This window comes from Fukomys damarensis, unplaced genomic scaffold (genome assembly GCF_012274545.1).
Source record: "Fukomys damarensis isolate Sample0158 unplaced genomic scaffold, DMR_v1.0_HiC HiC_scaffold_9, whole genome shotgun sequence".
NCBI lineage: Eukaryota > Metazoa > Chordata > Mammalia > Rodentia > Bathyergidae > Fukomys > Fukomys damarensis.
Genome location: NW_022900921.1, coordinates 1,533,272 through 1,553,558, shown reverse-complemented (window position 1 = coordinate 1,553,558; position 20,287 = coordinate 1,533,272). Strand labels below are relative to the sequence as shown.

The window sequence follows — 20,287 nt, the reverse complement described above, 5'->3', positions numbered from 1 at the left end:
TGGCTCCTCTCCTTCCCACACAGCTTTTGGCTAACAGCTGAGGCAAAGAGAGACCAAGCAATAAATTTATATCCCAAACCATGGCTGTTTCTCTTCAATTTCCTCCCTAGCTAAGTCCTAGAATTCAGTTACATCTTTCCACATCGTGGAATATCTCTGTAAATTCTTATGTCCGCCAGATTCTAAATATTACTGCTCCAATTTTTGGTGTCTAGTAAACATCACATCCCAATTTTGCTGGAGGGAGAAAATAAACTACCTTTTTGTAATACAGATGGGAGAAGTTTCCTTTAACAAAAAGCTCAGCAGGAGGAAACATGAACATGTTTAACAGCAGGTTCCGTGTCTGACACGGATGTGAGCAGCAGTGCTCTCAGGGACACGTGTGTCTCTGGAAGCAGCGGCAAGACAGTCTTCAGTGGCACTTGGACAAGGAGCAATACATCTTCCAGTGAGATGACAGAGGTAAGAATTCCGTGTTGGGGAAACTACTAAGTTTGTTCCCAGCTTCCTCTGGCATCTGCTGGGGCCAGCTCGGGGCCAACAGCAGCTTCTACAGAAGATGCAGAGGACACCAATAAAGAGATGGTGGGACCTGTTCTCCTAGGCCCTGACTCCTCAGTTGTGCCATAGGAGAAAAGGCCTGGATCGGACCCTAGGCTTCACAGAGAGGGCGGAACAAATTCTGGACAGACAATCACAAGTTCAGTTGATTTCAATCCCAGTCCTGCAATGAATTCCTGACCCCATGTCCCTGAGGGGCTATGGGACTCTCCACATGTCAGCTTTAAGAGATCCTGTCCTTCTGGCCCATTGAACACTGAATGAGTCCTCTCCAAAGGAGAGCTGTCCCTGAGGCTTCCTGATAGCTCTGAGTAACAGTACCAAAAAGTCAAGTTGGGGATAAAAAATTAAGTAGAAAGTAATGTTCAGAGCTGTGAGAAGAATGGGCAGGAGCTGGAACCTGGGGCAGAGGAAGAATGGCGAAGACCCAAGTGTGCACATAATCTACAAGCAGCAGTGAGGAGTTATGTGGCCCGGGCAAGTAAACCTTCCTGGGAGTGGTAACCAGGATTAGTGTAGCATGGCACGTGAGGCCATGGAGGGCAGGGACTCTGAGGAGATTCAGCTCCTGAGTCTTCTGGAATTCAGATAACTGTGACCAGTGTCTTAGGGGGTTCCCACATCCCCCCAAAAGCATGGACACCAAAATCTCTGAGTCTCAATTTTTCTTATCTTTTTGGTGAGTATCTTAGACTGAGACCCATTTATAGGTAGCAAAGTACTGGTCTCATGACTCTGAGAATTTGTAAGCCTCAAATTTTAAAGCATAACTCTGATCGTATATTACTAATTACAGGAGGAGTCATGAGTGAGTTTTGCCTGTTTGGGTGTCATTTTCTCTGTTTGTGTAAAGAAGTAATATATGAGGTTTACCATTCCCTTAAGCGCTAACATTTTCTAGGTTTGGGATCTGAGAATGAGCTTCCTGAGGGCTGCTTTCATGTCCCGATTCCTCAGGCTGTAAATGAAAGGATTGACCAGTGGGGTCACCACAGTGAAGATGACAGAGGCCACCGTGTCCTGCACTGAGTAGGAGGATGAAGGGTGCATATAGACCCTCAGAACTGCCCCATAGAAGAGGGAGACCACAGTGAGGTGGGACCCACACGTGGACAGGGCTTTCCTTATCCCCTGGGCTGAGGGCAACTTCAGCACCTTAGAGAAGATGTAGCCATATGATACAACAATGCACGTAAACGGTGTCATAAATACCCATCCACTCACAGTGAAAACCATGAGTTCGTTGATGAAGGTGTCAGAACAAGAGAGCTTCAGGAGAGGGTAGGGGTCACAGAAGAAGTGGCACACAGTGTTGTTGGAACAGAAGTTGAGTCTGACCATCAGCAGAGTGTGGAGGAGAGAATGCAGGTTGGTAATGACCCAGGAGACGGCCACCAGCAGGACAGAGAGTCTGGGCCTCATGATCACGGTGTAGTGCAGTGGGCGACAGATGGCCACATAGCGGTCATAGGCCATCACACTCAGGAGGAACCCGTCCATGTTGCCAAATGTGATGAAGAAGTAGATCTGGGTCATGCACTGTGGGTAAGAGATGGACTTGCTCCCCACCACGTGATTCACCAGCATCTTGGGGACTGTGACCGATGAGAAGCAGATGTCCACAATGGAGAGGTTGGCCAAGAAGAAGTACATGGGCGTGTGGAGGTGAGGGTCCCAGCTGATGGCCAGGACGATGAGAATGTTCCCGAGGATGGTGACCAGGTACAGGCACAGGAACAGCCCGCAGAGGGCATCTTCCTCCTCCTGCTGTCCAGAGAGTCCCAGGAGGAGGAATTCTGTGACTGTAGTGTGGTTGTCCCCGTCCATGTCTGTGGGGAACATGTGTCCTCATGCAGCAAGATTTTGTGGCAACATTTGAGCAAAATCATACAATTTGGAACAGTTTATTCATTGGTTAACAATTATCTAAAACTGAGTGAATTTATTGAGTAATGTTATAGCCATAACGTCTGTGGGCTATAATAGTCTTGCCTAGTGGACTGTCCTCACTGTCTCCCTGCCATTAGGTTGTCACCATATGTCCAGCTGCTAGCTCTGCTGCCCTGAGCCTGCCACTGAGGCTGCTAGATGTGGTGTCCCCTGCTTTTTGCTGGCGAGGCAGAAAGGCAGACTCGTTGTACCTGGACTCTTTTGGATCTGGGATGAAATGGTTTACTGAATGATAAAGAGCAAATTCAGGCAGTATAATCAAAAGATAATCTCAGTTATTAAGAAATCATCATAGGCGGGGGTCAGGTAACACATTATTACTGCGGTGTCCCTTGAAGAATTCATAAAAACAGTGAGAAAGAAAAGGAGACGAGCTGCATTCCTTGGTCAAGCAAAAAGCCTGCGAAAAAGGGAAGAGAAAGAAGCAAGGACAGCTCTGTGAAGTGGCCCAAGGGGCAGAGGATACCTCGGGCATTTCCTTGAAGAATTTGATTATAGGATGTACAGTTTTATAGGGACCATGAGGTGACTGCCACCATAGGGTTAATTTAGTGAAATTAAGGGCAAAGTGCTGAGATGTGAAATCTCTTTGTCCCTGAATTCACTCCCAGAACCAAGGCAGGCAGAGCAGAATTAGCACAGAGAGAGACTTCTTGCACAGTTGGTGACTGAAGGCCAGGGAGGGGGAGGTGCAACATGTTCTCAAGAAAAGAAGAGAGGGCGCTGACCGTGGGGTGTCCGTACCTGTCCTCAGGACACACAGGTTCCCAGGTGGTCACAGAGAAGGGGCGTTTGTCCTGTTGTGTTGTCATTGCTCCTTCAAGCTCCACTCACGCTACCCTCTGATTGGTGCCCATGCTGGGTGGCCTGTGGGATCGCAGGGGAAGGAGACGCTGTCTTCTCAGCAATCTGCAGTGAAAGTCCTCCTCCATGGCGAGAGCATGAATTGATTCTTCTCACGCTGACCTCCCTGGATGCTCACTGCCCATCTCCCAGCGTTGCTTCTGCTTCCCGTGTGGCTTCCCCACAGAGTTGCTCCTTTCATTGCCTTGGACAAGACCCGTGAGTCTGGGGGATTTAATGTCTGCTTTCATGCCTTCATCTCTGCGAGCTACCTGGCTTGTGACTGTTCTGAGCCCCTGGAGATGGATATTGGCGTCATTGAGTGCTTGTAGCCCCTGAACCTTAAAACAGAGGCCGCTCTGTCTCTGGATTCAGGTCCAAGTCCATGTCCCTTCCTGGGGCACCCAAGTCGCCTAACCATGGTCTCCCCTTATTATGCAATCACAAACCCCGCTGGATGCGCACAGGGAAACGGCTGTTCACAAAGGCGGAGACCAGGCGCAGGGATCTGGCCTGCCTGGCCGAGGGCCTGTCGTTTGGGTCTGTGGGAGCAGAGGCTCCAGACCCTGGCTCAGGGCGCACTTGTTCCCAGCCTGCAGTCACAGTTCTAGTAAGTCCAGTCGTCTCCTGCCTTTTCCACTCCCTGCCTGTCTGCTTTGGAAATGTACTTGTTCCTTCTCTGGGACAGCACAACCCAACAGAAAAAGGCTTGTACACATCAGGCCAAGACGCGTCCCCCTTCGCCTGTGTCAGAGGCGCAGGGGTTCAGTGGGGCTGTTCTCCAGCCTCCCTCTGTGGCCCTGTGACCCAGGCTGCTGTGGAGGTGGCCGGGCCCCACCTGTCTTCCCACCCTTCTCACCCGGTTGCTCTGGGTGCCCGGTACGCACTTTCAGGAAGTCCCTGCTGTGGGGCTCCCCGCAGATCTGGGAGGACGGGGCTTCACAGCCGGGCCGAGCACTGAGGGTCCTCCTCTCGCAGAGGGGGACACTTCTAAAGAGATGCAGGGCTCTCTTGGGTCGAGCTTGGAACACCGGGTCGAACAGGCAGATCCTCCCAGCCTGGAGACCAGGATTCCCGAGAGGACCGTCGCCAAGTCTGGTGCCCCTGGGGTGAGCCCCTGAGGTCCTCATTAGGGACACAGGCAAGTGTGTGTCCTTTGCAATCTGTCTGGACAGAGAACAAGATCAGAAGAAACTCAGTTCCTTCTGCAGATACTTAGGGCACAGTGCTGGACATTCACCTTTCCCTTTCTTATTGTACCCGTAGCCTGGAAAATTAGTGACAGGAAGAAATGGAAGGGCATGCTGATGATAAGAAATATTTTACAAATTGAAAAACCATATGAAAAATATTAACAAGCACAAAATAAAAAGGTACAATCTTTTCGAAATAGAGAAAATTTTACTAAATCTGTATTACTGGAGTGCTAAAGCATCTTTCAAAACAGCACAAATAGTGATTCTTCTGGATTTGAATTTTCAAATAAAAATAGGATATAAAAATGCAAACAAATACACATATATAAAATTATGCATATGTGGTTATGATGGCATTATAGCTATCTGATAACAGGATACAGTTACGTGCATAATATAAACATGTTTGCTAGTCTCAGGGTATATTAACTAATTCATATTCAGCACCTTAGTGTTTGTAACAAAAGTCTTTAAAATTCCCTGAAATAGACACTTTGTATGCCATATATTCTGGTAATAAAGTGATGAAATTAGAACCCAACATGCATAATATAAAATAATACAAAATGTTTATTGCACTTTAAATGCTTAAGTAGACTGTATATTTGTAAAAATCACACATTTTAGTATTCAGTTCTGTGAGTTTTGAGAAATGCATCCCGTATTACTGCCTCACAGACAAGGTATCGAGCAGTTCGATCCCTGCAGAGCGTTTCCCTGGTGCACTTTGAGGTAAACCCTACCAGACTGTAGCCTCCAGCAATCCCTGGTATTTGTGAATCCATCATGTGGCCACCTTTACTGCAGAGTAATAGCTCATGATTTTGAGAGGCTACCATTTGTTAATCCGTTCATCGTTTCTAGGACATTGAAGATTTTTCTAGTCTGACGGCTCATGTATGTGCTGCTATAACAGTTGCTGGGAGGGTTTTGTGAGTGTAACTTGCTGTTTCACTTGGATAAATATGTAAGTGCTGGACTGATCGGCCATGCGGTACATTTAGTGGCATGAATACTTGTATTTGCTCAAAAGCCTACTTTCAGCTATTGAAGCCACAATCCCTGGTGTGGTTGGAGATAGGGACTCAGAATAAATGGCTAAGGTCAAAGGGAGACGCAGTACAGGGATTTGATCCAATAGTTTCACGTTCCTTTGAGAACAGAAACCAGTGTTAGCTACATCCGTCCTGTGTGTGTGTGTGTGTGTGTGTGTGTGTGTGTGTGTGCGCGCGCACGCGTGTGCGCGCATGTGTACTGCAGCACAGGCTGGGCGGGTCACGTGAGGATTTAGCAAGCAGGGGGCCATCTGCAAGCTGAGAAGAGTCCTCCAGACTCACAGAATAGGTCAGGGCCTTGACCGTGCGCCTGGCCCCCAGAAGCGAGAGGAAGACCGTTTCTGCCCTTTCTTTCTTTCTTTCTTTCTTTCTTTCTTTCTTTCTTTCTTTCTTTCTTTCTTTTCTTTCCTTTCCTGTTCTTTCCACTTTCTTTCTTTCCTTCCTCCCTCCCTCCCTCCCTCCTTTCTTTCTTCCTCTCTTTCTTTTTTGGTACCGGGGATCAAACTCTGGTCCTTGCGCTGAAGAGGCAGGCAGTGGAACCACTGACCTGAGCTAAATCCCTGGCCCTATTTTTCTGTCCTTTAAACCACTCCTTCTATCAAATTTTTCCAAAGCCTGATGCAATCCTGCAGAAAAACAAAAAACAAAAAACTAAAAGACAGAAGTAAGAGAGACAGAAAATGGAGAGCCAGGATGGCCAATGGTACTTTATCCAAAGGCGCTGGTCCAGCCAAGCCACTGATTTTTATTGGTCATCAATTGGGGTAAAGGCAAAGTACATGTGAGGTCATGCAATTGTGCAGTTTCTATGGAAATTGACACAGGCAAGGCTTACAAAAGGAAAAGACAAAGCTTTCTTGAATTAGGAACAGAATAGACAAAATATACAGTTGTAATTACAACATTGTCCTTCTAGTCTGAAGATTTTAGTTGTGTGAGTGGAATTCGGGTGCGAGTTACTCTGATCGCGGCAAGTAGGCTTTGGCAGGACTCACTTCTATAAAGAAACCGATTGGGCCGGGGATTTAGCTCAGCGATTTGGTGGCCTGCCTTGCAAGCGCAGGGATCTGAGTTCAATCCCCGGGACCTCCGCCTCCAAAGAAACTGATTGTGAATGAACTCTTTACAGACTGCACTGTCTACAGCCTGCTTCAAGCAGAATGACTATTGCAGTCTCCCACACCCGTCTGTGAGTCAAGTCTCTCTTGCTATTGCCCAGTTTCTCTGATTGAAGTGATGCAAGGTGGCACATGTCTGTAATCTCAGCCCTCTGGGAGGCTGAGACAAGAGGCCTGCAGTGAAGACCGATCCTTGAAACTATAAGACCCTACCTCAAAATAAAGAAAAATAGAAAACGCTGGGGATCTATCTCAGTGTGAAGACCTTGGCTTCCATCTCTAGCACCATCAAAAAAAATTCTTATCGGTTGTGGTTGTCAGTGTTTTGCCTACACTGTGTACTGATGTGCTTTTCTTTCCATGTATCCTGCTGTTCTTGAATGAGCTTCTTGGAAGCACACAGTTCTGTTCCAATGTGTTTCTTATTTTATATTTCTATCTATATATCCTTTAACACTTTATCTCACAGCTATTTTTTGTATTTAGAGGCTGTTGATTACTATTTGTTAACTGTACATCCTGATCTTACTGAATTATTCCAATTACTGGTTTAATTTTACAGCTGTTTCTCAAAGAATCTTCAATTGTACTTTTCCATCATCTGTATATAAAGATAATGTGATTGTCAGTTGTGCTCTGTCAGTTTGACTTGAGTAAGAACTGTCTAGCAAATTAGTAAGCCCAGGGTTTGTTTGTGGATGACAGGCATGTAGGCCAGCAAAAGGCGAGGGCAAGACTTACGCTGGATATTGGTAGAAGCTTATGGCTAGGTCAGAACACAAAGAGAAAGGAGATGTTTCTCATTTGGAAGAGCTCTGCTCTTCACCATTACCTTTGGACACTGATGTCCCATTTCTTCAGGGTGCAGATGCAGACTTTCCCTGGTGACTCTACCATGAGCTTCCAGGTCTTTGACCTTTGACCTTATTGAGTCCTCCAGCTCCCCAGGGTACAGACGGCCATCTGGGATTCTTCTGCCCCAATCCTGCAGGTGGCCTCTGTGACCCTTCCACTTCAGTTCCTGTAAGCCTACCTAAAAAATCCCTTTGTGTAAGTACATAATTTATATTAAGTCTGCCCCTCTAGAGATACAGATAGTTTTGCTCTTCATTTTCCAATTCTATTAGTCTTATTAACTGCATTGGTATATATTTTAGTTACAGTGTTAAATAGTACTGGTGACATTAGATTTTCTCATCTTCTTACTGAGTTTAGTGAGTTCAGTGCAAATGTCTTCAGTGATTCGTTATTAAATAAATAAAATGCTGGCTTTGGAAGATAAGTATGCATATGTTAAAATGTTAAGGCAACAAGAACAAATTCCTCTTTCCTTGTGTGTTTTAACTGAGAGTTTCTGCAATCTGTCACCATTCAAGCAGATAAAGATATAGTATTTCCTTAGGCATATTAATATACTAAAACATCTTAATTGATTTCCTTTTTGTTGATTTTTTTATTAGTCCAACTTTGCAGTTCGTGCAGTTTACAGTCATCTTGGCAAGTGGGTACATGTGCGTAACACAGCTTCTTTCTTTTCAAATCCTCTTGACTCCCCCTCTTCTTTAAATCTTCCTTTCCCATTTTCATTCTCGTTGATATTACTAATCCCAGCATGTGTTTGGATAATAACATCCACTGAGCTTCGTAGGTCCCTGTCCAGGGCAACTCTTTATTCAACCCATTTCCCCTTCCACTGCCCCATGCCCTTAGTCTCTTGAACCCCTTCGTATTTGCAAGAGATCTCTCCCTTGTTACTTTCTATCCATCCTGTATTAAGCTTTTTGCTTATACTCAAATGAGTGACGCCATGTAGTGTTCAAGCTTGTGGGCCTGGTTTCTTTCACTCAACATTGTGCTTTCCAGGTGCACCCATTTTCTTACAAATGTCTCAGATTTGTCCTTCGTTATAGCTGAGTAGTATTCCATTATGTATACATTCCACATTTTCTTTATCAAGTTGTGTGTTGATGTGCACACAGGCTGCATCCAGGAGTTACCTATTATGAATCATGCTGCTATAAACATTGGTATTCATACATTGCTGTAGTATGATGTTCTAAGCTCTTTGGGGAAAATACCTAGAAGGGGACAGCTGAGTACATGGAATTTCTAATTTTAGCTCTTTGAGAAATCTCCATACTGATTTCCATAAAGGTTGTACTAGTTTACATACCCACCGACGATGCAGGTGGGTTCCTTTTTTACCACAGCCTCGCTAGCATTTGTTATTTTTGCTTTCTTGATTATTGCCATTCTTTCTGGTGTAAGATAACATCTTAGTGTTGTTTTGATTCGCATTTCTCTAAGAGATGTTGAACTTCTTTTTTTTTTTTTGTATTTGTTGACCGTTTGTACTTCGATCTTGTGGAGTGTCTGTTCATTTCACCTGCCCATTTTTTGACTGGATATTTTATTTTATGTGGCCTAATTTTTTTGAGTTCCTTATATATGCTAGATATTAGTCTTCTGTCTGAGGAACAGCTGGAAATTTTTTCCCATTCTTTAGGCTGTCTCTTCACTCTACTAATTGATTATTTTCTGTACACAAGCTGTTTGATTTCATGGAATCCCATTTGTTGATTCTTACTGTTATTTCTTGTGAAATTGTGTTTCTGTTTAGAAAATCTTTGCCTACATCCATGACTTCAGGTGTTTTATCTTTTTGGTTTTTTGTTTTGTTTTGTTTTTGTTTGTTTGTAGCAGGAATCAAACTGAGGGCCTCATGTTTGCCAGGCAGGTACCATGCAACTGAGCTACATCCCAGTCCTCTTTTATCTTCCCATAGGTTCAGTATTTCTGCTTAATGTTTACATTGTTGATCCATTTTGATTTTAATTTAGTACATGGCGAGAGAAAAGGGTCCAGTTTCAATCTTCTGTAGTTACCCAGCTTTCTCAGCAACTCTTATTGAATGGGCTATCTTTCCTCAAATGTATACTTGTGATCCTTTTTTCAAAGATCAAGTAGCTGAATATGTCTGGGGATGTTTCTAAATCCTGTGTTCTGTTCCACTGATCTGCATAGTTGCTTTTGCTCCAGTACCCTGCATTTGTATTTTGACTGGAACTGCATTGAAAGTTTATTACATTTTGGGGAGTATGGCCATTTGTACAATATTTGTTCTGCTCATCCAAGAGCAGGGAATAAATTTATACTTGCTTTTCTTTCTTTTCTTTTTTAATTTGAAGACAAGGTCTTCCTTTGTAATTCTAGCTACTGGTCTTGAACTCACAATGTACCCCATGCTAGCATCGAACTTTCAGCAATTCTCCTGCCTCAGCCTCTTGACCTATTTCCATTTTTCTGATGTTCTCTCCAGTCTCCTTTTTCAGAGTACTCTAGTTTTCTTTGTAGTGGTCCTTCACTTCCTACTTGAAGTTAATTTTTAGGTATTTAATTTTTCTTGAAACCACCATGAATGGTATTGTTTTCATAATTGTCTTCTCATGGAGTTCGTTATAGGTATAAACAAATGCTAATAATTTTTTTGCATTGATCTTTTCACCTAGTACATTGCTGAAGTTGGCTATTAATTCTAGGAGTTCTTTAGGTCATCTATGAAGTGTATCATGTCATCTGCAAATAATAATTGGAATTCTTTGTTTCATATGTGTATGCACATCCCTTTTATTTCTTTCTCTTGACTGATTGCTCTGATGTTTCAAGTACTCTGTTAAAGAGAAGTGGTGATAGTGGGCATCTTTATCTTGTTCCTGATTTTAGAGATAGTGCTTATAGGGCCCCCCACCGCTTAATGTGATGTTGGCTGTTGATTTGTCATAAATAGTTTTCTCAAATTCAAGTTTGGTCAGTCCTTCTATATCCATTCTTTTCAGGGTTCTTATCGCGAAGGAGTGTGGGATTTTTTGAAAGCCTTTTCTGATTCTATTGATATGGTCATATTTTGTATTACATTTTTTGATTTGTGTATGTCGAGCCATCCTTGCATTTCTGGGATGAAAGCTACTTGGTCATGATGTATGATCTTTTTGGTGATGTGTTGTATTCTACTCATATCTTGTGGAGAATTTTTGTTCTATGTTCATTAGGAAGATTAGCCTGTGGTTTTATTTTTCATTTGGATCTTAGTCCAATTTTGGAATCAAGGTGATGCTGGCTTCCATAAATAATTTTTTGTTGTTGTTGTTTGTTGAGACTGACCTGGAATTCACTATATACCCCAGGCTGGTCTCAAACTCACAGCAATCCTCCTGCCTCAGCCTCCTGTGTGCTGGGATTAAAGGCATGTGCCACCACGTCTGGCTTCCATAAATAAATTTAGAAGCATTCCATCCCTTTCAATTTCTTTGAAGAGCTTAAGGAGTATTTGCGATATAACATCCTTATAAATCGTATAGAATTCAACCGGGTCCATCATGTCTTTTATGAGTTGGCAGATGCTTTATTACTGTCTCTGTTTCATTGCTTGCTATTGGATTGTTCATCATTTTTTTGTCCTGCTGAGTTAGCTTCGGTAATTTGTGTGTCTAGGAATCTTCCATTTCTTCAAAATTTGATGATATTTTACAATAAAATTTTTTGAAATAGTTACTATTTTCCAGATTTCAACAGTATTTGTTTAGATTTCACCTTTTTTTTTCTAATCACATTAATGTGAGTCTTTTCTGTGTTTCTTTTAGTAAGTCTGAGTTAGGGCTTATCTATTTTGTTTATTCTTTCAGAGAACTAGCTTTCCAAATCATTGATTTTTTTAGTCTCAGTTTTATTGGTTTCTGCTATAATCATTATAATTTCCCTCTTTAATTTTGATTTGGGCCTGGGTTATTGTTGTTTCTCAAGTCTCTCAAGATTCCTCATAAGATTATTTATTTAAATACCTAATAAGATTATTTATTTAAACACATTCTATTTTCCTAATGTGATAATTGATTGTAGTGAATTTTTCTCACATTATTGCTTTCATAGTGTCCCATAGGTTCTGGTGAGTTGTATGGGCATTATCACTAACTTCCAAAAATTTTTAATTTCTTCTTTGATTTCTTCTGTGACTCGTTGGTGATTTCGGAGCATACTGTTAAGTTTTCCAGTACTTCTACCTTTGCCCTGATTTCTTCTGTTGTTGAGTTCTATCTTCATTGCAAAGATGTCTAATAATACACATGAGATAATTTCAATTCTTTTGTATTTATTTAAACAGGGTTTTTGGACTAGTATGTGATCAATTTTGGAAAAAGTACCATGTGCTGAAGAAAAGAATGAATACTCAGTTGTAGTGGGGTGGAATGCTGTAGGTATCTATTAAATACATACATTCAGAGGTGTGGTGCAACTCTGATATTTCTTTATTCATTTTTTATTTAGTTGATATATCCCTTTTGGTGACTAGGGAATTAAGATCCCCCATATGATCATGTTAGTATTTATCTGAACTTTTATGTCCAGCAGTATTTGTTTTATGAAGATAGCTGCCCTTGTATTTGGTGCATAAATATTATAAACAGTATCTCTCCTTGTTGGATTGTTCCCTTAAGTAGTATGTAGTGAACTTTGTTTCTTCTAATTATTTTTAGCTTGAAGCTTACTAAGTCTGAGATTAACATTGCTACCCTGCGTGCTTTAGGTTCCAGGTGCATGAAATATTGTTTTCCATCCAATAGCTTTTTGGACTGGATGAGTTTTTTGAATACAACAGACTGTTGGAATCTGTTTCTGAATCCAGTCTGACAATCTTTGTCTTTTAGTTGGGGAATTGAGGGAGGCCACTAATGCTGAGAGATATTACTGAGATAGGTTATTTGTTGTCATTGCATTATTTCTTTCTTGGTGACTCATTTGCTTTGCTTTTCACATCATTTTTGCTGTTGTTTATCTATTGACCTTACTTGTTGTTTTGTTTTGTTTTCTTTTTTTGTTTCTGGGTTTTTAGCTGTAATAGTGTCATTATTTTGTCTATGATATTCTTGAATATTTTCTGGAGGGCTGATTTCATTGTCATAAATCTCTTGAGCTGATCTTTTTCATGAAATGTCCTTATTTCTCCATCTATTTTGGAAGACAGCTTTTCTGGCTAAGCTCATCTAGGTTGGAAATTGTTTGCTCTTAGGGTCTAAAATGCTCTTATGGCCTTTAAGGTCTGTATTCAGAAGTCTGCTGTAATTCTTATGGGCTTGCCTTTATATGTCAATTTTTCTTGTTGTTTTTCTCTGATTGCTTTTTAAATTCTGGGGTTTTGTTGGATATCTCACAATTCAATATGGACATGTCCTGGTGTGCTGCTTTTTTCATCATGGTTGGTGTTCTGGCAGCCTCACTTACTTGTATATTGAACTCTTATATTGGGGGAGTTTTCTGCTATGATTTCTGTAAACATATTAAAAATTCTATCTGTGGTACAATCTAGCTTTTGTCTAACACCAATTAGCTTTAAAATGGGCTTTTCTATATCACCCAATAGCTGCTGGATGGTCTTTTTTTTCCTGGCTTCTTTGAGTACTTCTTCATAATTTACCATTTTGTCCTCAATTTCAGACACTGTCTCCCAAGGGACCCCATGAGATTGCTGTTTAGCTTTCCCCTCTCCAAACCCCTCCCAAACTTTTCCTCTCTCACTCTTGGTGCTAGGGTAATAACTGAGTCCTGAACCCACACTCTCTTCAGGGGGGTTGGGCTCTTCTTCAGTCAGGCGGTCAGTTGGTTGTCGCCTCTGCTTCTGCCTGTAGAGGAGACCCCAGGAACAGGACCTGGAGTGTAATGCTCCCCAGGCTGGGTGTGCACCTTGGATCCCAGAGTGTGGCTGAGGGGATGGGTGGCTGTCTAGCAGGTTCTGGGATTCATGAATTTCCTCCTCCTCCTCCTCCTCCTCCTCCTCCTCTTCCTCTTCCTCCTCCTCCTTTCTTCTTCTTTTTTTTCTGTTCCCAGATATCAAACTCAGAACCTTACACTTGCAACATAGGCACGTTGCTGCTGAGTGAAATCCCTGGGCCATAAATTTCTGAATATTGACCCATCTTTGAGTTCCAAGGATAAATCTATTGTTTATGTCTTCTTAGGTTTTTGTACTGGGGATGGTAGGGAAGGTGCAACTAAGCTAAATTCCCACCACTACTCATGTATTTTAATAAATAATGTTGCATTTTTATGTTAATGATTCATACGGGATTTTAAAATTAATTCTAGCATATAATATTGATTTGAATTTTAAAATTAAAATTTTATTATGAGATTTAGGACAAGGCAATAGTTTTTCAAGTATAAGGAAGCATATTTTCTTCATTTTTTCATGCTACACAAGAACATGTAAGACTGGAATATTAGCTATTTGAAGGTATAACTAGGGCTATGAGAAAATGAATAGAACTAACCTGGCACATGAGAGAAGGCAACATTCTGGGAAGGAGAAGAGTGAAGACCGGAAGTTTATGGAGGCATTCTATACAGGCCAGGGTGGAGAGAAAACAAGAAGGGGAGAAATTATACATGGAAATCATTAAATTGCAGCCACTTACACCTCTTACAGACCCGAGTCTGAACCAAATAAAACCTTTAAAACTTATTAAGCTAATCCAGGAAGGAAAAGTTTCAAGCTGGGACTGTTTAGTTTGACTGGAGGATATGCTCCGCACACGGGGAGTATGAAAACACAAGCATTTACTTCACCCAAGGAAAAGTACGCTGCATGAAAGCAAAACTGAAAGGGCATTGGAGACCGAGAGGTGCCCCACAGGGACGTGAGTTTCAGTCACCTGAGGGTGTGAGTGTGCAAGGGTGAAGGCTCTGCATAATTACGCAGACATTTTCTCCAGGGAAAGTCTATTTCTTCTGTTTCTTTCCTTATGCAATGACTTGTTTTCTGCAGGGGGAACTTCTTCATATTTATCTCGTACGTGGAATTATAATCCAACACAGGGCGCATATCCCCTATCTGAAGTAAGTGTTTCACATGTCAGACTTTTTAGAATAGATTTCAGAGTAGTTCCATTTTTAAAAATAATATAAATATAAAAATGAATGCAAATGTTTTGGATAAACGGAAGTCTAAACACAAAATTCATTTCTCTGGCCTACGTAGCTTGGACCCCGCAGTGGAGTTTATCTTACATTATTTGGGCACACTGAGCTTTGACTGCAACCCGTCCCACGAGGTCAGGAATTGAGTTTTGCACTGTGTCACCAGGCCGGCCCTCAGGAAGTTTTGGATTCTGGAGCATTTCTGATTTGGGATTTTTTTCTTAGAGCTGCTCACTCTGCTCACCCATTTGTTGCCTGAATTCTTATACCTTTTCATGTTACAATATTTTACTTTCTCGGCATGTCCTGAGGATCTTCCAATAGATGATCCAGGCTCATCTTGTGTTTTTTCCCGCCACACTCCCATAATCAGCCCTTTTTCTAAAGGGCAAATCCAGGAAAGTTTGACCAGCAGCACAATAAGCATGACATTCAAAGCAAGTAACAGATCACCACTCTGAAAATAAAATCAGCAGCATGCTGAGACTCAGGCTTGAAGAGTTAGCGTAGAGTCAGATTTATGAGGACTCAGAGCCCACCAGTTAGACAAAGCAGCTCTCAGTCCTGCGGGGCATGAGTCAATGCCCACAGCAGGCATTGCTGAAGGGCCCCGACATCAGGAGTAATCCAGATGAGAAGCACAAGGGGACGAAATACCACAGAGGAACACTGACAGTCTCTGTTAGGTTGCAGTCACCTACAGTAAGGCAGGGACTTTCTAGGCCCATAGGAGCTATGCCCAGGCTCTCCCGGAAGGCGTCCTGTAGGCCTGTCCTTGGACGAGAAACCTGAAGGACAAGAGGAACGAGGTGACTCCAGTAATTTGAAAATTCCTCCCATGTCCGTGACAGGGGTCAGTGCCTTGGCGCTCCCTTCGGAGATGTTAGCAAGTGGTGTGGGTGTGACGGATGACACTTGCTTTCCATATTCACTGAACTGAAGTCAAACTTACTCCCTGAGTTGTTTTAATTGGCTCCCAAGCTTGGCCCCCCATGGCTGATTAGTACAGAATGGCGGTTGCCAGTGGGGAAGAGGGTGAGGCGCCTCCCAGGAGTCCAGGCTGAAGGAAGGAGGCTCCTGGCTCAGGCAGATCCCAGGGAATTCAGGCCCTGGAGGACAAGTCCAGTCACCAGACCCAGCCCTGACTCCCTCACTGTCTGGGAAGGACTCTCCAGGCCTAGCCTAGCTCCTGCTTCTCCGGGGAGAGTACAATTGACACCCTTCCTGTGGTTTCACTCTAATTTCTGTCCTGTGAGCTCTCATGTGCAGAGACCCAAAGCAAGCGCTGTTCACTGGGGCCACAGTAGCAGTCTTCCCCCCCGCCATGTTTTGGGGCTGTAAGAAGAGATGTGGAGAGTTAGTGAGAGTGAGGTCAGAGGTGGCTCCCGCAGTGGAGCCTGGAAGACCAGAGGCTGGTCTAGAATGAGCAGGGATGACTCCTCACAGCACAGAAAGCCCTGGCAAGGCCAGGTCTTCCCTGCTCTGCCCACACCGCCTTGCTGACCTTGGGGGTTCTTCACCCCTTCCAGGCGGAGCCTCTGTGTGGCCAGGGATGATTTCTCAAGATGAATGAGGGAGGTGTGTGCGTGTGTGGAGGAGGCCTGCATGCTTTCAAAGCTCACCAACTTCACTCTGTCTCCACATGGTTCCTCACACCTAATTTCTGGTGTAAATGTGAGGAAGAGAGATTGAGCAAGTGCTGCCCATGGTGGCCCATGCCAGTACTCCAGCAACTCGGGGGGCGGAAGCAGGACTGTCACTGGAGTCCCCCAGAACTGGAGGCCAGCTCCAGGGACTTAGGAACGCTCCATCTCAAAAAGAAACACTCAAGCAGACAGACAGACAGACAAAACCTATGCCCCAAACCGTGGTTCTTCTTCCTCAGCCTTCCTTCCTGGCAGGGTCCCAGGGCTCTGTGAATTCCACACTCTGCAGTACTCTGGTGGGACTCTGGTTCCAGAGATACTAATTACTGCTGCGTGATTCCTGGTGTCTAGCAATGCCACTTCCTACTTTCCCAGGAAGGAGATCACAATAGAGTTTCATTTCTGAACCCTCACAGAATTTAACTGGGGAGCTTACTATTCACAAAAGGCAAATCAACAGGAGAAGATCCCAAGCAGGTTTAAAACGTGCCATGTTTCACACCCAGGAGAGAAGCAGCTCTCTCAAAAGAGTGACTTTCAAAGCAGTGTCCTGGAACTCTGCCTTTAATGCTATTTTAACAAAGAGCCCTGCATGTGAAAGTAACACAACAAAGGCCAAGAGCCTGCCTTCACAGGAGCAAACCAGGGCAAGAGGATGAAGCCAGCACCCCTATGTCCCTGGTTTGGCTGGTCCAAGCTCGCCTCCCGGGGAGGATTCCCACCTCTGGCTCGGGGGATGGAGGAGTAGGGGGTAAAGACCTCCTGTCTATAGGAATCTACGTTCTTCTACCAGGCAAACAGAGTGAAAAGAGGAGGGAGCTCCCGCCTCTTCGCTGTCTTCAGTTCAGCATTGCTCATCAGTTTCAGGTGAAATAACTTGATTGCCTTCATCCCCTGGACTTGCCTTCCATATTGGAATGATTTCTCAGTGCACGACGCGTTTCAGGAGAACAGGGTCTCCACTGAGTCCGCGTCCACGCATGATCCAAGGTGCTTTGTCAAAGTGAGCGGGTAACGCAACAGGAGGACGAGAGCCGTGCAGACATGGGTAACAAGGAGGCCCTGAGGAGCCCTTCAGCAGTCACAGAACCGGAAACAACATCTAATCCAGGTTGCCGCACCTCGAGCGTTTGTACTGAGCCTCCTTCTCTAAAAGAAACCCAGGAGTCAGAACGTACATGAGGACTGTCACTTGCTTCGGTTCCTGTGGGCACCGCACACACGTGGGCGTCCAGCTCGAGGGGCCCAGGGGTTGTGCTCCATACTCGTCTGTGAGAAGGGATTCACAAAGGCATGAAGACAAACGCACAGCTGTTAGAGTGTCAGCACAGAATGAACAAAGGGAACGGGAGGAGCACTCAGAGAGACACCTGATAAACACTGAAGTCAATGAGCACAGGAGCTGTAAGGCTAATGTGAGGCCCATCGTGTCAGGCTTTCTACTTTAGGGGTAGATACTTGCGTTTCTCCTGCCTTCTTTCACATCCTCTCTCTGGATTGACTGCCAGGTACGGTCAACACTAGCAGGCTTGAACAGTCTATGAGAGATACAGAGACGCTCAGGGCCCTGGGACTCTGTGGGAGGCTTCTGAGGTGCAGGATGCAGTCAGGAAGGAGCTGCTGCTCAGGGCCCTGAGTACTGAGGGGTCAGAGCGGCAGAGACAGAGGAACGTGAAAAGTGCCAGGCAAGAAGGCATCGAAGGGAGGGCAGATGAGGTCTGAGCACTGGTGATTTGGGTGGTGATGCTCTGGACACCAGCAAACAAAACATGGGACTGGCCTTGTGGATACGAGTTCCCAGGTGTGGAACAAGAGAAGAGACTGGGAGCACTGAACACCAGGCCCTATAAATAAGAGAAAAGTGGATTTGGAATCAGAATCGTGGGTTCCAATCCCAATCCTGCAGTTCATTTGTGTCTTCAGGGTGCTAAGTTGCTATAGAAACTCTGGACACTTCAGTTTTAATGAAACCTGTTCTTCCTGCAGTCCAAACAATCCTGACGGGATAGAACAGTTCTGTGGAGCAGGCAAGCTGCTCTCCCAGTTTCCTGCTCCCCATTTATGAACAGGACCCATACTTCATAATAAAGCACGAGCAACTTGGGTTTGTGTCCCAGTGCTGTAGCAGTGAGAGGCAGAGGAGAGATTTCAGCACAGGACAGAGAAAATGACTCACCAAAGCATCTGCCCTGGGGCATTTCTGATCGTGCTATTTCCATAGCTACCAGGTACACATGAGGGTTGAGTTACCCTTGTCAGGTGACAGGATGACCACAGACCTCTGGTGATTCTGAACGAGTTCAGCTATAAGTCTGCTGAGATCCTTACGTAAGTCATTGGGCTGCCGGTGCCTTGGAGTGTTCTGGAAGCATCCAAAAATTTACAACCAAATATCTCTGAACCTCAATGGTTTCTGAATCAACACATTTCATAAATAACAAAGTACTAGTTTTCAGATTATGAGCATCAGTCAGCCTCAAATTCAGAGCATGATCATCATTTATCACCAGCTACTCTCTGAGCACTAGAAGAGTTTTGCTTCTACCTGAGCCACAATTTCTATTTATAAATAGGAAGAAATGATCAGTGTTTGCTACTTCTCTTAGTTCTAAAATGTCCAAGTTCTACACCCTGAGAATGAGCTTCCTGAGGGCTGCTTTCATGTCCCGATTCCTCAGGCTGTAGATGAAAGGATTGACCAGTGGTGTCACCACTGTGAAGATGACAGAGGCCACCATGTCCTGCACTGAGTAGGAGGATGAAGGGTGCATATAGATGCCCAGGATAGCCCCATAGAAGAGGGAGACCACAGTGATGTGGGACCCACACGTGGACAGGGCTTTCCTTATCCCCTGGGCTGAGGGCAACTTCAGGACTTTAGAGAAGATGTAGGCGTATGAAATTGCAATGCACATAAACGGTGTCATAAAGACCCATCCACCCACAGTGAAAACCATGAGGTCATTGATGAAGGTGTCAGAACAAGAGAGCTTCAGGAGAGGGTAGGGGTCACAGAAGAAGTGGCGCACAGCGTTGTTGGAGCAGAAGTTGAGTCTGACCATGAGCAGAGTGTGGAGGAGAGAATGCAGGTTGGTAATGACCCAGGAGACGGCCACCAGCAGGACACAGACTCTGGGCCTCATGATCATGGTGTAGTACAGTGGGCGACAGATGGCCACATAGCGGTCATAGGCCATCACACTAAGGAGGAACCCATCTGTATTAGCAAAAGTGATGAAGAAGTAGATCTGGGTCATGCACTGTGGGTAAGAGATGGACTTGCTCCCCACCACATGATTGACCAACATCTTGGGTACTATGACTGAGGAAGTACTAATGTCAACAGCGGAGAGGTTGGCCAAGAAGAAGTACATGGGCGTGTGGAGGTGAGGGTCACAGCTGATGGCCAGGACGATGAGAAGATTCCCGATGATGGTGACCAGGTACATGCACAGGAACAGCCCGCAGAGGGCATCTTCCTGCTCCTGCAGCCCAGAGAGTCCCAGGAGGAGGAATTCTGTGACTGTAGTGTGGTTGTCCCTGTCCATGTCTGTGGGGAAGAAAGAGTGTTCATAGGCTACAGTCATATGTCCACACTTGAGCAAAGCAGTATCCAGTGTGGAACAATCTGTTCAGTGGTTGAGTGCGGAGGACTGTGAACCTGCTCACGGCCCAAGCAGGCCGTGAAATGTTAACCCCACAATGGGCCTGTTTTGAGAAGTGAGTCTGGCCGAAGCCTACATGCTCACACCCAAACAGTGCTGTCACAACCAAAACCTTCAGACCAGGAGGACAATGTTCTAGCTATAATCATATATTTTGTCTCTTTTCTTCCTATTTTGAGAATGCTTTGTCTTGTCCTTTATGAGCCTTCTTTACATTAATTGCCGTAGAAACACATATTGCCTTTAACCCAACTGATCATCAATAAAAATCAGTGCCTGGGA

At 44.3% G+C, this 20,287-nt stretch overlaps 2 protein-coding genes across 2 annotated transcripts; both read right to left on the bottom strand.

The window, feature by feature from the left end:
- Window positions 1-1,461: 1,461 nt before the first annotated feature.
- Window positions 1,462-2,391, bottom strand: LOC104873269 (olfactory receptor 1361). The gene has a single exon (XM_010639856.1). It carries the CDS (start codon window positions 2,389-2,391, stop codon window positions 1,462-1,464), a length of 930 nt encoding a protein of 309 aa, XP_010638158.1.
- Window positions 2,392-3,798: 1,407 nt separating this feature from the next.
- Window positions 3,799-19,888, bottom strand: LOC104873271 (olfactory receptor 1361). Its single transcript, XM_010639857.2, has 4 exons — window positions 18,971-19,888; window positions 10,960-10,989; window positions 4,217-4,415; window positions 3,799-3,899 (listed from the first exon to the last, which is right to left on the bottom strand). The coding sequence occupies exons 1-4, from the start codon at window positions 19,886-19,888 to the stop codon at window positions 3,799-3,801; spliced, it is 1,248 nt and encodes a 415-aa protein (XP_010638159.2).
- Between the last annotated feature and the right edge of the window lie 399 nt (window positions 19,889-20,287).